Source organism: Doryrhamphus excisus, chromosome 10, assembly GCF_030265055.1.
Source record: "Doryrhamphus excisus isolate RoL2022-K1 chromosome 10, RoL_Dexc_1.0, whole genome shotgun sequence".
Classification (NCBI taxonomy): Eukaryota; Metazoa; Chordata; class Actinopteri; order Syngnathiformes; family Syngnathidae; genus Doryrhamphus; species Doryrhamphus excisus.
This window is the reverse complement of record NC_080475.1, coordinates 3,455,630-3,475,025: the sequence shown is the minus strand read 5'-3', so window position 1 is coordinate 3,475,025 and position 19,396 is coordinate 3,455,630. Positions and strand designations below refer to the sequence as shown.

Below are 19,396 nucleotides of genomic sequence, written 5' to 3'. Positions count from 1 at the left end.
TCCGCCTCCCCCGTTCCCACCAGGACAAAAACTGGTAATCACCCAAGCGGCCATGTCTGCCTGTTTCAGGGGACGATTACGTTTCGCTAGCAGAGAACCAGAAGACAAATGACCGTACATAGCTGCTGGAGCAGCAGTGCGTTATGGGAAAAAACACATTTGTAGCGAGGTTACATGTCTTTACCTGTCCAAGGTGACCTTTTATGGATAGCTGTGTACTTCACAATCAACAGGAAGTGACTCGGTGTTGGTTGTTAGCACTGAGAAAAAATCTCACTCCATCTCGGTTCCTCAAAAAGCAACAATGAGAAGCTTGACGGGGTCTCCTGCAAGACCCCCCGACCGATGTTCCCCCAACCTGATAAGTGTGATGTTATTTCCAGAGCCTATTCCATGTGTCCTTCACTTTATCTGTTCTCATGGAGGAGAAACATGGCCGTGTACATGATATGTTGTGGAGGGTCGGATGCGGAGCTGGAATAAGATCTATCAGTCACCGTGATCTTTCTTTGTCTTTCACTCTAACAGACTGCTGAAGTTACATTAGTGATTTCCTCTCACCGACAAGCTCTTAGACATCGCTTATTAGCAGAAGCCTGAGGAATTGTCCGACTTCTAGCGGATCGATTAAAATACACTCACTTAGGATTGTCGTCATGTCAGGAACTCTGGGAAAAAAATCTATTTTACTTCTTGTAGTCATTTGTCATTTATAGTACTTCATCTGGGATACCTGGTAGTATCAAACTAAAGAGAAGAAGGGAACTAAGACAGAAATAGAGATACAGGTCTGGTCAGGGTGACACAGTCGTTCCGTTTCTACTCGAGGATTGGTTGTGGGCTTATTGACCCAAATATCAATAGTACCGTATCGATACCAAGGGTAGACTCAGTATGATGGGATAGACAGCAGAGTCTCAAGTTAGTGTTAAAAGTCTTTAATTTCACGTCTAAGGTCCAAGTCAAGTCAAAAACAAGTCATATGCTTCAAATGTTTGAGTCCTTTTGATTCATAAGCGTTTTTTGGTTATTTTAACAATGTCAGCAGCCAGACGTGCATGACATGGAAGGTTCTTGTCCCATAGAGGAAAAGCCAGTTTTTAAAAATAACTTTATTGAACTAAACAAACAACAGTGCTGGCTAGAGCTAGCTTTACAAACAAGTCAAATGTAAGATCATTTTTATTGAAATCGGCTGCACGGTGGTCAAGTGGTTAGCACGTAGGCCTCACAGCTAGGAGACCAGGGTTCAATTCCACCCTCGGCTGTCTCTGTGTGAAGTTTGCATGGGAAAGGCAGTTTAAAAAAAAAACTTTATTGAACTAAACAAACAACAGTGCTGGCTAGAGCTAGCTTTACAAACAAGTCAAATGTAAGATATTTTTATTGAAATCGGCTGCACGACAAGTGGTTAGCACGTAGGCCTCACAGCTAGGAAACCCGAGTTCAATTCCACCATCGGCCATCTCTGTGTGGGTTTTCCCTGGGTACTCCGGTTTCCTCCCACATTCCAAAAACATGCTAGGTTAATTAGCGACTCCAAATTGTCCATAGGTATGAATGTGAGTGTGAATGGTTGTTTGTCTATATGTGCCCTGTGATTGGCTGGCGACCAGTCCAGGGTATACCCCGCCTCTAGCCCAAAGACAGCTGGGATAGGCTCCAGCACCCCCGTGACCATCATGAGCATAGAGAATGAATGAATGAATATCTACTATATTGGGTAATATAGTAAGCGTAAAGGTGACTATAGGGGTGCTATATCATGTATAGAGGACTCTAATAATGTTACAAAACAGGACCAGCGAGCTGTGATGAACTGTACATGTTTTATGATCAGTCTGAAACAGTTTGACCCCGGAACTGACTAGTACTGATTGGCTGGCGACCAGTCCAGCGTGTACCCCGCCTCTCACCCCAAGACAGCTGGGATAGGCTCCAGCACCCCGTGACCCTCGTGAGCATAAGTGGCAGAGAATGAATGAATGAATATCTACTACATTGGGTAATAAGTAAGTATAAAGGTGACTATAGGGGTGCTATTTCATGTCTAGAGGGCTCTAATAATGTTACAAAACAGGACCAGCTAGCTGCGATGATGGTGATGATTTAAAGTTTTGTTGACTGTTTTTACAGTAAATGTTGCTTGAATCCCAAATCATATCGTATTTCTTTTCATCAAGTCGCTATTTTCAACAAATGCTAAACATAATTTAAAGCCGTCTGCAGTCCTCAATCAGATACTGATCCAATGAGGAAGAACGTCTCAGATTTATTAATCCGGAGGCCTCTTATCTGTCTCCTGGCAGAGCTTTGTGTGGAGACTTAGCGCTTCCACTGTGGCAGAAACCCATTTCCTCTCATTCCTCCTCCTCCCCCCTCCTCCTCCATCCACATCCTGCTCTGCCCTGAGCAAAAGTGCCCACTTGTCTCTGATGTACGACCGCGGGGCCACAGTGAAGCCTCGTGTTTATCTGCCTGACGTCAAGACTGCCGGTCCCATGCTTTCCTTTCCCTCCGCGTCAGATCAAAGATTGGCTTCCTCCTCTCGGTGATGAAGATGGGTGTGAGAGGAGATGATCTCTCCGCCAACAGTCTCTCCATAGTGACATCAATAAAATGTTCTTCCTCACATGGTGACTCTCTGGAGGATGCACATCCTGCTTTCGCTGTATATGAATAATTTCTCTCATGATCAACTTCTCCATAGAATTAGAGCTGACCTAATTCACTTAGATTTCATTTCAAATCATTTATCAAAGGAGAATTGATCCTGAGTAGCAGCATTACCTTGCTAAATGGTTAAAGAATATGTGCATTTAAAAAAAAACATAAAATCATTCCACAGTCAACCTGCCCTGATGTGCCAATCACCAGTTTTTGAAACAATGACAATAAAATAGCAGCATTTTGTTGCAGGCTAACATATAAATGCCATCCCACAAAGAGTCGCCTCATTTTTCTGCTTCAAGAAATATATAAGGAAGTAGCTGCGATGCTGCTACCTTTACAATAGCCACCAATTCTACTACAAAAAGTTCTCATTTTACATAATATAGCTCTTAATACTTAATAAACTTTCTTTCTGCGTAAAAAAGGCGTGAGCAGCACGGTGGGTGATCAAAATTACAGTAGTCGGGGTTGTTTCAAATGTCATGCAAAGCTTTGCATACATAGTTTTATGTAATGAGTAAATAAATCCATGCTTACGTTGTGTAGCGCCGCCATTTTGAAATATTTTTTCTGAGGTGTAATATATATATAAGGCCAATAAGAATAGTTACAATGAACAGTTGGATCTAGTGGCAGGGGTGGACACACTTGTCGGGTGCACCTGAACAATAACCGTGCAATAAACTGTGCAATAACCATGCAATAAACTGTGCAATAACCATGCAATAAACAAGTGCAATAGCCACACAATAATTATGTGGCTTGATCAACGTTAACACAGCTATAGATAGTGCATATAACTTCTTGATTGGTATTATTATCATTATTATTACTATTATTATTAATAACAATAATAATAAAGCTAATAATAATAATTATTATCGCACATTAATAATAATAATACCAATACCAATCAAGAAATCATATGCACTATATATGCACATTATTATTATTAGTAATAATAATAATAATTATTACTATTATTATTATTGTCGTTATTATTATTATTATTATTATTATTATTATTATTATTATTATTATTATTATTATTATTATTATTATTATTATTATTATTATTATTATTATTATTATTATTATTATTATTATTATATAATATAATTATTATTTTAGGCACTGTCAACAAGTTTCTCTCTGCTCTGCCGCAAGTGAAGTGCTGGCGGACAGACAACTGGCTGCTCTGTTGACAACCCCTCAGTTAAAAAATGACGTCATCGACACATTTGCATATGATGTAACTGATGTTGTGGGGGGAGACAAAAAAGTAAGTAAAAACGCCTTTAAAACACAACCATATAGCAAAAGCCCCCTGTTTGAACTTTTACCCGATTTACGGCCCCGACGACTTCTCCTTTTCAGGCTTTCAGACTACGTCATCGACTACCTCCGCTCAATAAAGCTACATTCAAAACAAGATGGCGGCGCTCATGGTACAGCCGTGCTCTTTGAAAACCGGTCATTCACAGCTAAATTAAACGCTGCAAACCTTATTTGCAGTATGGAATTTTTACGGTGACACAGCCAGCGATGTGGATATAAAACAAACAAGGTAAAAAGCCACTCGTTGTTTATTTATACTTCGGAAAGCAGCCCGTAAAGACTCAGCTGTCAAGAAACAAGTACTTACTATTGCAGTAAAATGACAACACCTAGCTTAACAAGCACAATGGTATGTGTATATTGGTTGTTTAAGGCGGGAATTTCTTCTAGCGTTGTGTTTTTATACACACGGAAACCTCTCCTCTTTACAAATGCTTGTTTTGCTTTGACAATACAATGTCAGAGATGTATATTTTTTATTATTTGGTTGCACTGGTGTTGAACTGCAAATATTAGACATATTAATATTAGACACAGTCTAATATTAGAGGCCATTTTGTTATATCACTACAAGGCTTTGCATCAAGCCAAGATGGATTCAAAAGATTCTCCCTGCTTGAATGCTGAATGCCATTTTCTAGGTCAAGCATGAGTGTATTATGATTGTAGAGGTGTACATAACACAGCCTTCTTCTCCTGCCTGTTTGTGTGAGTTTACATAAGTTTACAGTCATTTCTTATTGAGAGATGCTTAAATGGTTGAGGCCAGCCGTCACCATAGAAACAGTTTCTCAGTCTCTCGCTTGAGCCCACTCTCACGCTGTCAAGACTTCCAGACAAGCTCTTGCAGCTTCTTGCCTGAGGAAGTAGCCTTGACCAGTCGAGCTGCCACATTCTTGTTGAAAAGAATCCCCATTTATTTTGCGTCTATATATATATATTATATATATGAGCAGTTTTGATGATATTGTACATAAATACTCCAGTGGTGCTGCATTTTTCACACACAGGAGACAAGCTTGGAGCGGCACGGCGGTCTAGTGGTTAGCGTGCAGACCTCACAGCTATGAGACCAGGGTTCAATTCCACCCTCGGCCATCTCTGTGTGGAGTTTGCATGTTCTCCCCGTGCATGCGTGGGTTTTTTTCCGGGTACTCCGGTTTCCTCCCACATTCCAAAAACATGCTAGGTTAATTGGCGACTCCAAATTGTCCATAGGTATGAATGTGAGTGTGAATGGTTGTTTGTCTATATGTGCCCTGTGATTGGCTGGCCACCAGTCCAGGGTGTACCCCCGTCTCTTGCCTGAAGACAGCTGGGATAGACTCCAGCAGCCCCCCCCGACCCTCGTGAGCATAAGCGGTAAATGAATGAATGAATATCTACTATATTGGGTAATAAGTAAGTGTTAAGGTGACTATAGGGGTGCTATTTCATGTCTAGAGGGCTCTAATAATGTTACAAAACAGGACCAGCTAGCTGTGATGAATTGTACATGTTTATGATCAGTCTGAAACAGTTTGACCCCGGAACTGACTAATACTGATTGTCAGTCCACCAGTCCAGGGTGTACACTGCCTCTCGCCCCAAGACAGCTGGGATAGGCTCCAGCACCCTCCGTGACCCTCATGAGGATAAGCGGTAGAGAATGAATGAATGAATATCTACTATATTGGGTAATATAGTAAGTGTAAAGGTGACTTTAGGGGTGCTATTTCATGTCTAGAGAGCTCTAATAATGTTACAAAACAGGACCAGCTAGCTGTCATGAATTGTACATGTTTATGATCAGTCTGAAACAGTTTGACCCCGGAACTGACTAGTACTGATTGGCTGCCCACCAGTCCCACCAGATAGCTGGGATAGGCTCCAGCACCCCCTGCGACTCTTGTGAGGAAAAGTGGTAGAAAATGAATGAATGAATGAAGGAGACAAGCTTTTCATTGAATTCTGCACAACTTCCAAGAATCTCTGATTACTGACCTCATTCTCATTTTATCAGTTGTCTGCTTGCGGACATTATCGGCTCTCGTAAAGGTCTCGCTGTCAGATACCCAGCGGCATCAGCATGGCGTTAATACTCTGAGTGAGTCACATTAGCAGTCGCAGAGGCGGAGGATGGCTGACGTTTTCTTGCATCTGTCCTACCAGACTTCATGTTTCAAAGTAGTTACAAAGCACTGAGCTGCAAAATATTGTGTCAGCCTCGCTACCTCCACATGGACTATGATGGATCTGAATTTTTTTTTTTTTTTTTTTTTTTTTTGTGAGTGACAGCGTGCACAGAACATGGTCTGTGAAATCGCAGCCGGAGCTGTCACTCTGTTCCTGACAGCATGCACAAGCGCGGCTCAGTCATGTGGATCCAAAGTGTAAAGCGTTCCAACTGATCACACAATGTTGTGATGAAGGTGTTATCCAGACTGACCCTTTTTTGCAGCATAGTTAGTGAGTGAAGTGTACTTTTTTTTTTAGTTATTTCACCATATCTCCAACCAATAAGTTAAATACTTATGGTAATATAGAGGTTTGGTCCTGAACAAATTTTACTTTATTCATTTTTTTAGACATTTCTTGCCACTTTATGTTGTATATCTTTAATGTGAGAGTTCATATAATCATCTTTTATGACCCCGAGACATTTATTTTGTTGTCAAAGATGACAAAATAAAAGTTGCATGTTTAAGACCCAGGGTGTCACACGTCCAAGTCGCAAGTGTGATAAAGTGTGTGTCAAATACTGCTTGTGTGTGTATTGTATGTCTCTGTAAAAAAAAAGTACCATATTTTCTGGACTATAAGTCTCACAAGGCCCAAAATGCATAATTACGTAGAAAAAAACATGTATAAGTCGCATGCGGGTAATTAATTTTACAAACTACTTGACCAAAATAGACATTACGTCATCTTGGAAGGCAAGATTTAACATTAATAAAATAATCGAGAACAGGCTGAATATGTGTAAGATATGCTAACACAATGGTTATTCAGCTACGCAAAAAATAAACATGAAAAGAAAAGCTGTCCATTGTTTATGTAACATAAACAGATTTTTCATTTATAAGTCACAGGAACAGCCAACCTATGGAAAAAAGTGCGACTTATAGTCCGGAAAATACGGTATTTACTTTTTGTAAGTTCCCAATATTTATTTATTAACACCCAAAAGTAAAAAACTGTCTCCTATAGCTGTATTAAAAACTTTAAAATGGTCTTTCAAAGGTAGACTCATTATAGATTAAATTTGGAAACTGTGATTAATTGTGAGTTAACTCAGGCTAACTGTGATTAATCATGATTAAATATTTTAATCTAGAGACATGGTGTGTTTTTTGCAGGCTATTCTTGCAAAATCAATTTACTTTCAGTATAAAAGTGGCTTGAGAGCTAAAAACGCGTCCCAGTTTAAGACCGGTTGGGAAACCCTTAACCTTTAACCTTGACTTGACGCCACTGTCAATGAACGCTGTCTTGTCTGTGTTTTCACTCAGCGAATCATGCAAGTGTGGATAAGACGCCTGGTGGTGCATCGTCAGGGTGTCGCCCGGTGTTCTCGCCCAAACAGGACCGCTCTCCCGAAGTCGGTCCCCGTCCAGCTGTCCCGCACCTTGTTCAGCGAGAGCGGCGTGTGGGAGAAAGACTACCGTACGGAGACCCGACGCAGAGTGGAGGAATGGTGGCACCCGCGGATCATGGCGCAGTGGCGCAAGGGCACACTTGAGGACGTAAGGTCGCCCTCACTCACGCGACTGATTTAGTTTCCGATCTGATATTGAGCCTATGTTCACACTACAGGTCAATTTGGATTTATTTGTCCATATGCGACCTGTATCTGATTTTTTTCATGTCAGTGTGAACGGCACGGAATCTTTTTGTTAAGCTAATATTGGCTCCTGTTGCACAAAATCCTTGAAATTGCTACAAACAGTTAAGGAAAGCACGCTAGTAACGAGTCCATGGATACTAAAATATTGATACTTTGATACCAGCTCCTTCATGCTCAATTCAAAATATTGATACGTTAGCTATATGATTCTGTAATTTGTCTTTTCTTAGCATGGTTACATCGTATTCCGTATGTTATGATTTGAACTACTTTTTCAAAATTGAACACGTTAGGTGAATTTGCACATAGAATCCAAATCTGTATCGCCGATACCATTCAAATTTTTTACCCAGTATCGGCTCGGAAAAACAAAGTCAATGGCATCACACATCACTAGCAATATTTACTTCCGTAAACACACGGAAATGTAAGTGATGTCGTGCTTTTTCGCATGCACATCACAGCTTTGCATTCAAATTAGCATGTTGGATTTGTGTAGTAATGTGAACGAGCATATTAAAAAAAAATTTATTTCAACAAAAAAATTCGGATTGTCCGTCGTAGCCTGAGAAATTTAGGCGGGTTTCGGATTTGACACAAATTCACATGATTAAAAAAATTTATACAAGCACAGTAATAACAGTACAATCATTACCTGAAATGACTGATGTTTCCAAAGTATTGATATTTTGATTTGAGAGTCGTTTTTAGAGCACGCAGAGCTGGTATCGGTATTTCAGTATGGATCCACACATCACTAGTACACACATTAGCAAGGTTATATGAAGTGTAAAGTCTGTATTCAGGTTTCCAGTTATCACCTTGGCCTGTTTGCACCGTTGTCGTCATGCAATGCCGAGGTATTGATCAGTAAACAATAAAAGCATGTGATGGAACACTTTATTTAGGGTGCAGCATGCTGTTCAAACCCGTTCCTTGTTGTGTGTTTTGTACGTGTAGTCAATGCGACAATTGAACTAAAACACAATTGCAGGAATTTGCGAAATGTACACAAGTTCATGTACTGCAGTCACATGTAAGTACATGATGGAAAAAAAAACAAAAAAAAATCCCACATATACATTTCAGTCCACTGAAGAGTTTATCTTAAAATGACTTGATTAATAGATAATTTGTCATGCAGCCAAATGATGCTCCGCTATTACTGTGAGCTCTGGCTGATTATACGTCCTAATGGTCTGATGGTGCGGCTGACAGTGATGAAGTGCGCTCGTGACAGCTCTGCTCCTAATTAATTTATTGAAAAATTTATGGCTCAGGTTTCCTGTAATCATGTATAGCTTGATGTATCAGGCAGTTGCTTTGTTGCCATGGTAACAGTGTCGCTACTGTATCCCAACTGTATCCCGGTGCTGCAAGTGCTCGGATACAGCATGTTTGCACCTCATACGGAAATGTGCTACAAGTTATTGCTCTTTCTGTGTGTCTGCTGAGTTAATTACTATTAATTAATTACATTCACGGAGAACGGAGGTTTTGCTGAAATATTTCCACTGTCTGTTGTTATTGCAGAGTCAGACCGGGAAAAAGTTCTATGTTCTCTCCATGTTCCCGTACCCATCCGGACGATTGCACATGGGCCACGTGCGGGTTTACACCATCAGTGATGTCATCGGCCACTTTCAGAGAATGAGAGGCTATCAGGTTTGTCAGTTGCCTTTTATTGTCTCGTACCGCAATCACTCTATCCCAGAAACAATACACACATTGCTTATTGCATTTTCAATGAATGTGTTCGAGTGGCATTTTTTCGGGCGTCCAAATAGGGCAGAGGTCACTGATTTTTTTCTATTTTTTTATGTTTTTTATAAAATAATTATTATTATTATTATTTTTTTTAATTTAAGATAAGATAAAATATGCCTTTATTCGTCCCTCAGTGGGGAAATTTGCATTGCACAGCAGATAGAGTAGATAATCAGTTAAGCAGTACAAAATACACAATATAAAAAAATATTTTTTTGGGGCGTCCAAATAGGGCGGAGGTCACTGATTTTTTTCTATTTTTTATTATTATTTTTTTTAATTATTATTATTATTTTTATTATTTAAGATAAGATAAAATATGCCTTTATTTGTCCCTCAGTGGGGAAATTTGCATTGCACAGCAGATAGAGTACAGAATCAGTTAAGCAGTACAAAATACACAATATAAAAAAAAAAATTTTTGGGGCGTCCAAATAGGGCGGAGGTCACAGATTTTTTTATTTTTTATTATTATTTTTTAAAATTATTATTTTTTTTTTTTAAATTTAAGATAAGATAAAATATGCCTTTATTTGTCCCTCAGTGGGGAATTTTGCATTGCACAGCAGCAAGAGTACAGAATCAGTACAAAATACACAATATAAAAAAATAAACAAGTATTAACAAATCAACAATTTTACCCAGTGTTATATACAAATACAGTTTGCAGATAATATCAAATATGAGATGAAATATATGACCAGTCTATACACTATGAGATCTTTCTAGTGAGTTAATATTAGAGAAATACTTCACTTAGAACTTAATATATTGCATGTGGAGCTTAATCAGATATTAAACTCTTGTCTCTGATATCCAAAGACAGCTGGGATAGGCTCCAGCAGCCCCTGTGACCCTCGTGAGCATAAGCTGTAGAGAATGAATGAATGCATATCTACTATATTGGGTAATATAGTAAGTGTAAAGGTGACTATAGGGTTGCTATTTCATGTCTAGAGGGCTCTAATAATGTTACAAAACAGGACCAGCTAGCTGTGATGAACTGCACATGTTTTATGATCAGTCTGAAACAGTTTGACCCCGGAACTGACTAGTACTGATTGGCTGGCGACCAGTCCAGGGTGTACCCCGCCTCTCAACCAAAGACAGCTGGAATAGGCTCCAGCACCCCCCGTGACCCTCGTGAGCATAAGCGGTAGAGAATGAATGAAAGAATATCTGCTATATTGGGTAATAAGTAAGTGTAAAGGTGACTATAGGGTTGCTATTTCATGTCTAGAGGGCTCTAATAATGTTACAAAACAGGACTAGCTGGCTGTGATGAACTGTACATGTTCTATGATCAGTCTGAAACAGTTTGACCCCGGAACTGACTAGTACTGATTGGCTGGGGACCATTCCAGAGTGTACCGAAGACAGCTGGGATAGGCTCTAGCACCCCCGTGACCCTCGTGAGCATAAGCGGTAGAGAATGAATGAATGAATATCTACTATATTGGGTAATATAGTAAGTATAAAGGTGACTATAGGGGTGCTATTTCATGTATTTCATTTCATAAGGATGTCTGATGATAAGCAGTAGAAAATGAATGAATGAATGATTTCTACAGCCTGGGAGCCTAGCATTTGTTTGAATTGCACAACTGTAATTTTGCTTTTGTGCTCTTCAGAAAATTACAAACTAAAATGTCAGGCTCGTAAGCAAGCAATTATTTTCCCATCACAGCACCGCCTATGATGGTGTAGTTAAGGTAAACGTAAAATCCATATTCTCGATTCGCAAGCACCCTGTTGGGTTATTGAGTCCATTCTGTTAGAAATGACACACAGCAGTCGATGGTCACACACTCTTGTTTGTTTCCACTAAGCTGGTGGTTGTAACTCACGTGTGTGATTCACGCCGCTGGAGTCGCAGCATCCGCCGACACCTTGATGACAACCTGCGTTCAGTTCTTCTCCTGTACCCCCCCGGTTTATCTCACATGGCGCATAACAAGCCCCTTTGCATGTGTTTTCCCTGGTGGATTTTAGACTGTGGGCTGTCACCTTTTTGGGAAAAAAAAAACCCTCTGGCTTCTCTCTACAAGGGAAGAAGGTCTCACATGATTGGCAACCTACGTATTTCCTGCACAGGAGTATACTTTCTCTCTCTGCATCTGTCAGGAAAGTGAACATGATTCTGCTGTATGCACACACACACACACACACACACACACACACACACACACAGAGTCTACCCCGGTTAATTAATGAGGGTACACTCGGTAGACGGTCACGCGCTGCTGCTATTTCCAGCTTGTGTGGAGCAGTTCCTGTGTGCACGCTTGTGGTCCACTATTTTTTTTTTCCCACTCAGATGAAATATACACTCTTGATCAACATTTTAAGAGCAGTTGAAAAATTGCAGGGCGGCACGGTGGTCTAGTGGTTAGCGCGCAGACCTCACAGCTAGGAGACCAGGGTTCAATTCCAATTCCACCCTCGGCCATCTCTGTATGGAGTTTGCATGTTCCGGTTTCCTCCCACATTCCAAAAACATGCTAGGTTAATTAGCGACTCCAAATTGTCCATAGGTATGAATGTGAGTGTGAATGGTTGTTTGTCTATATGTGCCCTGTGACTGGCTGGCAACCAATCCACGGTGTACCCTGCCTCTCGCCTGAAAACAGCTGGGATAGACTCCAGCACCCCCCGTGACCCTCGTGAGGAAAAGCGGTAGAAAATGAATGAATGAATTAATTAAAAATTGCAAGAATTTACATTTTGTGCTGTTTGTTTGTGCTGTAATAACTTAGAACTGATTTTTCAATTCACATAGAATATTGTGTTCTATATAAGAGCACCTTTACCGAGTTGGGTGGAAAATTAGTTATCACCTGCTCGACGGTTCTCTGTGGCTGGCTGTTTTTCATCTTCGTTCGAGCGGAAACATGTAATGTGGTATTTCATATTTATGTATGACAAAGCTTAAATATTGTCTGGCTCTTGTCCAGCTCATTTTTTTTTACCTTCAACTACATGAAAGCCAAAGGGGTTCCAGATGCTCGCGGGTGCGGGTCGGAGTTTACAATCGGCCCTTCTGATAGCATCTAGCTCAGAGGTGGGCAAATATTTTGAGTTAACAAAATTGAACATTTATTTATTTAACACACACACAATATGGTAATGGTAATGGTTTTATTTGATTTGAACATTCATCAGATTACAATTGAATGCATCGCATAATCAGTTCACAGTTCCACATGTCCGAAAGGAGTAGGAAGAAGCAAAGCTTATTAAATCCTACCCCTCCATCTGGTACTTTTACAATCAGTAATTGTTACATTTGTTCACTTCCTGCTTTCTTAATATAGTTTAAGTGTATTTATTTATATTATTATTTAATTTTAAAAAATTTGTCAGATACCGAAGTACGAGGTTTATTATTATTATTATTTTAATTTGCATTATTTATTATTTATTTATTTATTATAATTTTTTTTAGAATTTTTCATTTTTATTTATTTTTTATTCAGCAAACATCAACTGCTTGTATTGTTTCTTGAATTGGCTCATCATTGTGCATTGTTTGAGGGTCTTACTCAATCCATTCCATAGTTTGATTCCACATACTGAAATGCTATGGCTTTTTAACGTAGTCCTAGCATAGAAGTGTTTCAAATGTAGTTCTTCCCTGAGATCATATTTCTCCTCTCTTGTAGAGAAGTATTGGATGCTTATAATTGCTTATAATTTTCCTTGAATTATTTGTCTAATTTGATCTGTAAAAGTGTTATACAATCAGCTGTATGTTTTTAATGTCCCCTTTTTTCAGGAGTAACTACTGTATTTTTGTGTACCTTTATTGTAAAGTGAGACCAAACACCAATTTCCTGCTATTATTCTCTTAAAACCTTGAGCTCACTTATAAAAGCTGCCTCTCCACCACTGCAGGCAACAGTCTCATGTTAATGGAGTTCAACACTGAATCAACAACGGTAGCAGCTTCACACTAATGAGGTGGATCCCCCCCCCTCTCCTGCTTTGTTATTTAAACAGGCTATCTTTGGCTTAGTCCGCCTGTCTTCTACCCCCCGAGCAGCCGCACCGGACCTCTGTGCTTAGCCTCCTAAGCCGAAAATACCATCCAGCACTTTAAAAATGAGTCCCATGCAGTTACCAAGGATACCAGCTCATCTGAAACATTAGACCTGTTAAAAGTCTGCGCGGCGATATTCTCTGATCCTCGACTCGGTGGCCGTCTGCTTCTCTTGAGTCATGCTTTCTACACCTGTGCTTTCATCTCATTTGGTTCTCGCCGAGCAGAAAACCACCTCTGAAAAGCTGAAGGCAAAAGAGTTATTATTGGGATCGCACGGGGTGGTGGGGGGGGAGGGCGAGGGGGTCCACATAGAAGAAAAGATCATAATGTTTGCATGACATTTGCATAAATTTATTACCAACGTGAATGTCTGGCAGGTATTTTTTTTTAAAGCTCTCACATGCCGATCTTCTATCCTGAGTTCCACCTGCTCTTCATTTATGTAACAGCTGCATAGAAATTGCCGTTTGCCCGTGTACTAACTCAGAGTGTGATGGAGTGGAGATCAGCAAGGGACTGCTCATTATCATATAGACTATCAAGTGCTGAAGGACTTAAAAGAGAATGAAATATTGTGTGTTTGCTGCCACCTGGACCAAAGCCATTCACAACCGTTGCACCTGTAGGATTATTTTATACCTATACTGTAACGGCAGGACGGCTCTCGGTTTATGACCTGCGTTATTTCTACGTCGGATTTCTCTAAATTGAATGTATGTATGTTTTGAAAGTAGGTTATGGCTGTACAGTCTTTCATACAGTTGAAGTTTTTGTACGCCGAGGTTATCGTAGGATTCGGGTTTTGATGGAAATGTCCTGGCATGTTGTACACATGTCTTGGCTCGAATCTAACAAATCTAACTAAAAAACTAGTCGATTGCCCAAACAAGCAGTCTCTGTGAAGAATGCATTGTGGTTATTTTTGAGTTGGGACACTATAGACAGATTCTAGTGTGTCTGCTGAAGTGAGCAAATACAGCTAGAATCTAACAAATCGAACTAACAAACTAGTCGATTGCCCAAACAAGCAGTCTCTGTGAAGAATGGATCGTGGTTATGTTTGAGTTGGGACACTATAGACAGATTCTAGTGTATCTGCTGAAGTGAGTAAATACAGCTCAAATCTAACTAACAAACTAGTCGATTGCCCAAACAAGCAGTCTCTGTGAAGAATGGATCGTGGTTATTTTCGAGTTGGGACACTATAGACAGATTTCAGTGTGTCTGCTGAAGTGAGCAAATACAGCTCGAATCTAACAAATCTAACAAATTAGTTGATTGCCCAAACAAGCAGTCTCTGTGAAGAATGGATTGTGGTTATTTTCGAGTTGGGACACTATAGACAGATTCCAGTGTGTCTGCTAAGTGAGCAAATACAGCTCGAATCTAACAAATCTAACTAACAAACTAGTCGATTGCCTAAACAAGCAGTCTCTGTGAAGAATGGGTCATGGTTATTTTCGAGTTGGGACACTATAGACAGATTCTAGTGTGTCTGCTGAAGTGAGCAAATACAGCTAGAATCTAACAAATCTAACTAAAAAACTAGTCGATTGCCCAAACAAGCAGTCTCTGTGAAGAATGCATTGTGGTTATTTTTGAGTTGGGACACTATAGGCAGATTCTAGTGTGTCTGCTGAAGTGAGCAAATACAGCTCGAATCTAACAAATCTAGCTAACAAACTAGTCGATTGCCCAAACAAGCAGTCTCTGTAAAGAATGCATTGTGGTTATTTTTGAGTTGGGACACTATAGGCAGATTCTAGTGTGTCTGCTGAAGTGAGCAAATACAGCTCGAATCTAACAAATCTAACAAATTAGTTGATTGCCCAAACAAGCAGTCTCTGTGAAGAATGGATCATGGTTATTTTTGAGTTGGGACACTACAGACAGATTCTAGTGTGTCTGCTGAAGTGAGCAAATACAGCTCGAATCTAACAAATCTAGCTAACAAACTAGTTGATTGCCCAAACAAGCAGTCTCTGCGAAGAATGGATCATGGTTATTTTTGAGTTGGGACACTATAGACGGATTTTAGTGTGTCTGCTGAAGTGAGCAAATACAGCTCAAATCTAACTAACAAACTAGTCGATTACCCAAACAAGCAGTCTCTGTGAAGAATGGATTGTGGTTATTTTTGAGTTGGGACACTATAGACAGATTCTAGTGTGTCTGCTGACGTGAACAAATACAGCTTGAATCTTCCAGTCTTTAAAGGTAAGTATGTACTCCGAGTACACCCTGGACTGGTCGGCAGGGCCACGGATATAAGACAAGCCATTTTTAGGAGACTTTTCTAGGGGGGAAAAAAGTTGTATATTTGGGTCAGTACCGTTTTTAGGATTATTTAGCCAATATTTCAAAGCCTTTTTACCAATTTAAATTTGATACATTCAACTTTAGAGATGGGCGGATAAGTGGTTAGCGCGCAGGCCACACAGCTAGGAGACCCGTGTTCGATTTCAGATGTCAGTGAGATGCTTAGTCCACCTCTGTCAAAATTGTCACACTAGACAATACTTGATGACTTGTGTCACTGATGCTGTGTTTTTACTTCCTCCTCAGGTGTTAAATCCAATGGGCTGGGATGCTTTCGGGCTTCCGGCAGAGAATGCAGCCATCGAGAGAGGCCTAAATCCAGAAGATTGGACTAAAAGGTATCAAAAAGCCACACTTGTGTTTCATCATGTTTTTTTTCCAATTTGGCTTATGACTGCTCTTTTTCTCCACCACAGGAACATCCAGTCCATGCGGGAGCAGCTGGACAGCCTCGGTCTTTGCTTTAACTGGGATCGGGTCAGTAGAAACAAGACGTGCGCAACCGTCGCAAAGTGTTTTTCTTCTCCCTGACGGCCATGTTGCCCCCCCCACAGGAGGTGACCACTTGCCTTCCTGACTACTACAAGTGGACACAGTATCTCTTTATTAAGCTCTTCAAAGCGGGACTGGCATATCAGAAAGAGGTAGGACTAGACTTTCCATCAAAGTACTTAGCCTGGGTTTTTTTTTTTTTCTTCTTTTTGAAGGATTATGATTGCTTTAGGTTTGAGGGCTTTCACAGTGACAGAGTTAATTGGGGCTCTAGTATAGAAAGCCTTTGATAATGCGTAATGAAGTGTGACAGCCTTTAAATAAAGCTGGTGGTCTTGTCTCTTTCATTGAAGCTACTTTCTAATCGCTGCTTTCCTCCATCATGAACGAATTTGCCTGTGTGTGTAAATGTAAATGTAAATGTGTATGTGTAATCCAGGCTGTGGTGAACTGGGACCCCGTCGATCAGACCGTGCTGGCTGACGAACAGGTGGATGAAAACGGCCGCTCCTGGAGGTCCGGCGCGGCGGTGGAGCAGAAAATGCTCACGCAGTGGTTCATCAAGACCACCAACTACGGGAAGGTACGACTGCGTGCGGATGTCACAGGTAGCGTCTTGATTATTGTTTTTTTTTTTCTACTTGAGCAGCCTGCCTGCTCTTATAATAAAGTGACAGTCTCCGCCTCCGCGGTTGTACAATCAGACCCCTGGAGATCATCATTACTGGCTGGCATCCTGCCCGCCACATTCGGGGTAATACCAACAGGCGGCTTGGATGGCTGATGAGAAGCCTCCGCCTTCTTTAGCAAAGAGGTGCAGAGGAAATTACCCCATTTGGACTTATGAATATCCTGCAAGAAAGAAGCTTCATGAATTATGCATAATAAGACATTCAACTGTGCTTGAACACATGCACGGAGTGTTTTTCCATTAGCTTGTCACCAAACGTGTATAAAACCTTTTGAATATAGGAAAGACAATAAGGCACAAATATTATATATTGGCACCTTACAGTTCAGTATAAATTCACTCCACATATGTCGTGATTTCTCACAGCCTGTCAGCCATTATGCTTTTTTCCACTTTTCTGACCTCTAAATGTTGTTACAATGTTTTATTGTGGAAACTGTATGTTTCCTCCCACATTCTAAAAACATGCTAGGTTAATTAGCGACTCCAAATTGTCCATAGGTATGAATGTGAGTGTGAATGGTTGTTTGTCTATATGTGCCCTGTGATTGGCTGGCGACCAGACACACCGGGGTATACCCCGCCTCTCGCACAAAGACAGCTGGGATAGGCTCCAGCGACCCTTAGTTTAAATTTAAAGATAAAAAAAAACATACATAAGTCGCACTGGAGTATAAGTCGCATTTTTTGCGGGTAATTTATTTTACAGGGGCTGCATGGTGGTCAAGTGGGTAGCACGCAGACCTCACAGCTAGGACACACCGGGTTCAATTCCACCCTCAGCCATGTCTGTGTGGAGTTTGTATGTTTTCCCCGTGCATGCGTGGGTTTTCTCCGGGTACTCCGGTTTCCTCCCACATTCCAAAAACATGCTAGGTTAATTAGCGACTCCAAATTGTCCATAGGTATGAATGTGAGTGTGAATGGTTGTTTGTCTATATGTGCCCTGTGATTGGCTGGCGACCAGATACACCGGGGTGTGCCCCCCCTTTGTATGCCATGTATTTATTTTATGGTGAGTTCAAATGCAGAGGAAAATTTTGGTTTGTGTTTTTGTGCAGCGTGGTGGTTTCGTCTTTGCCGGTGTTTGTTTGTGTTCAAAATAACATTAAATTAAAGATAAGATTATTTAAAATTTAAATTAAAAGATTTAAATTTAAATTTAAATTAAATTTGACTCCATTTAAAATGAATTACCTGTGTCCCATAACAAGCGTGTAGTCCTCAATGAGTGACGATGTTCTAGGGTCTTAATAGGTTCGGGTATAACGTTTCCTCCAGATTCAGATTATCTTCTGGCACTTGTGCATCAAAGGGAACCAAATGTAATAAGAGCCTACATAAGCACAATGAGATATGACCTGATCAGATGAGATATGGCAGAGATATAACCTACTTAACAGTTTAATGGGATTTTCTATGTTAAATTTAGATTGCTGGAAAATGCCTCAAAGCTGTTATACACAAAGCAAAGTTTCGATTTTTTTGTCCTGCCATTGAGATGAATTAGATAGGGATTTTACTTAATGATATTATTGGTGTTTGAGAACTTTATTAAAATTAAAATGGAATATCTTGGAAGAATACCACCAGGTTTGTGCATGGCGATCCGCAAAATTGAATCGAGGCCACTGGACTGTTCTTGTTTAACTATTAATCTAAAAGGCTTCTTGGGGTAAAGTTTGTAAGTGTCTCTGATGGGTCACAGTTAGGTTGTTGTTGTGATTGTTGACGGGAACGAACGTACGGCATTATAATTGGTCGTTTACCTGCCTGGTGGCAAAATAGAGGAAACAATATTTGGGGAGATGTTGTTTAGAGAAGACATTTCTAGCTTTGGCTTCTTTCATATAACAGCGGTTCTCCCTATTCTTAATTTGGACAATGATGCTCCCATTGATTGTCTTAGGAGTTGTCCACGGGGAAACATTTTCAGGTCACAGCGGCGCAATATTTGAGCATCGTTTTTTGAAATCTGAAAAAAACTCCTCCTCCTTTCCATATGGACTAGCAACCTGCTCGTTTTTTACAATGATGACATCACCGACCCGTCCTTGTGCGTCTAGACGAGGATGCAACTAGGATCCCTCTGGATGCAACTACCGTATTTTCTGGACTATAAGTCGCTCCGGAGTAAGTCGCACAAGGCCAAAAATGCATAATTAGCTAGAAAAAACATACATAAGTCGCATTGGAGTACAAGTCGCATTTTTTGCGGGTCATTTATTTTACAGGGGCTGCATGGCGG

At 40.4% G+C, this 19,396-nt stretch overlaps 1 protein-coding gene across 2 annotated transcripts in view; it reads left to right on the top strand.

Annotated features, from left to right (window-relative positions):
- Nucleotides 1-4,091: 4,091 nt before the first annotated feature.
- The window catches only part of lars2 (leucyl-tRNA synthetase 2, mitochondrial), a 63,789-nt gene continuing 48,484 nt past the window's right edge, over nucleotides 4,092-19,396 (top strand). For both annotated transcript variants that reach the window (XM_058084548.1, XM_058084547.1), the window contains exons 1-7: nucleotides 4,092-4,240; nucleotides 7,503-7,736; nucleotides 9,371-9,502; nucleotides 16,212-16,303; nucleotides 16,382-16,442; nucleotides 16,520-16,609; nucleotides 16,897-17,040. In XM_058084548.1, coding sequence (XP_057940531.1) covers nucleotides 7,509-7,736; nucleotides 9,371-9,502; nucleotides 16,212-16,303; nucleotides 16,382-16,442; nucleotides 16,520-16,609; nucleotides 16,897-17,040 — 747 coding nt within the window. In that variant the 5' untranslated portion in view covers nucleotides 4,092-4,240; nucleotides 7,503-7,508. The remainder of the gene's footprint in view (nucleotides 4,241-7,502; nucleotides 7,737-9,370; nucleotides 9,503-16,211; nucleotides 16,304-16,381; nucleotides 16,443-16,519; nucleotides 16,610-16,896; nucleotides 17,041-19,396) is intronic.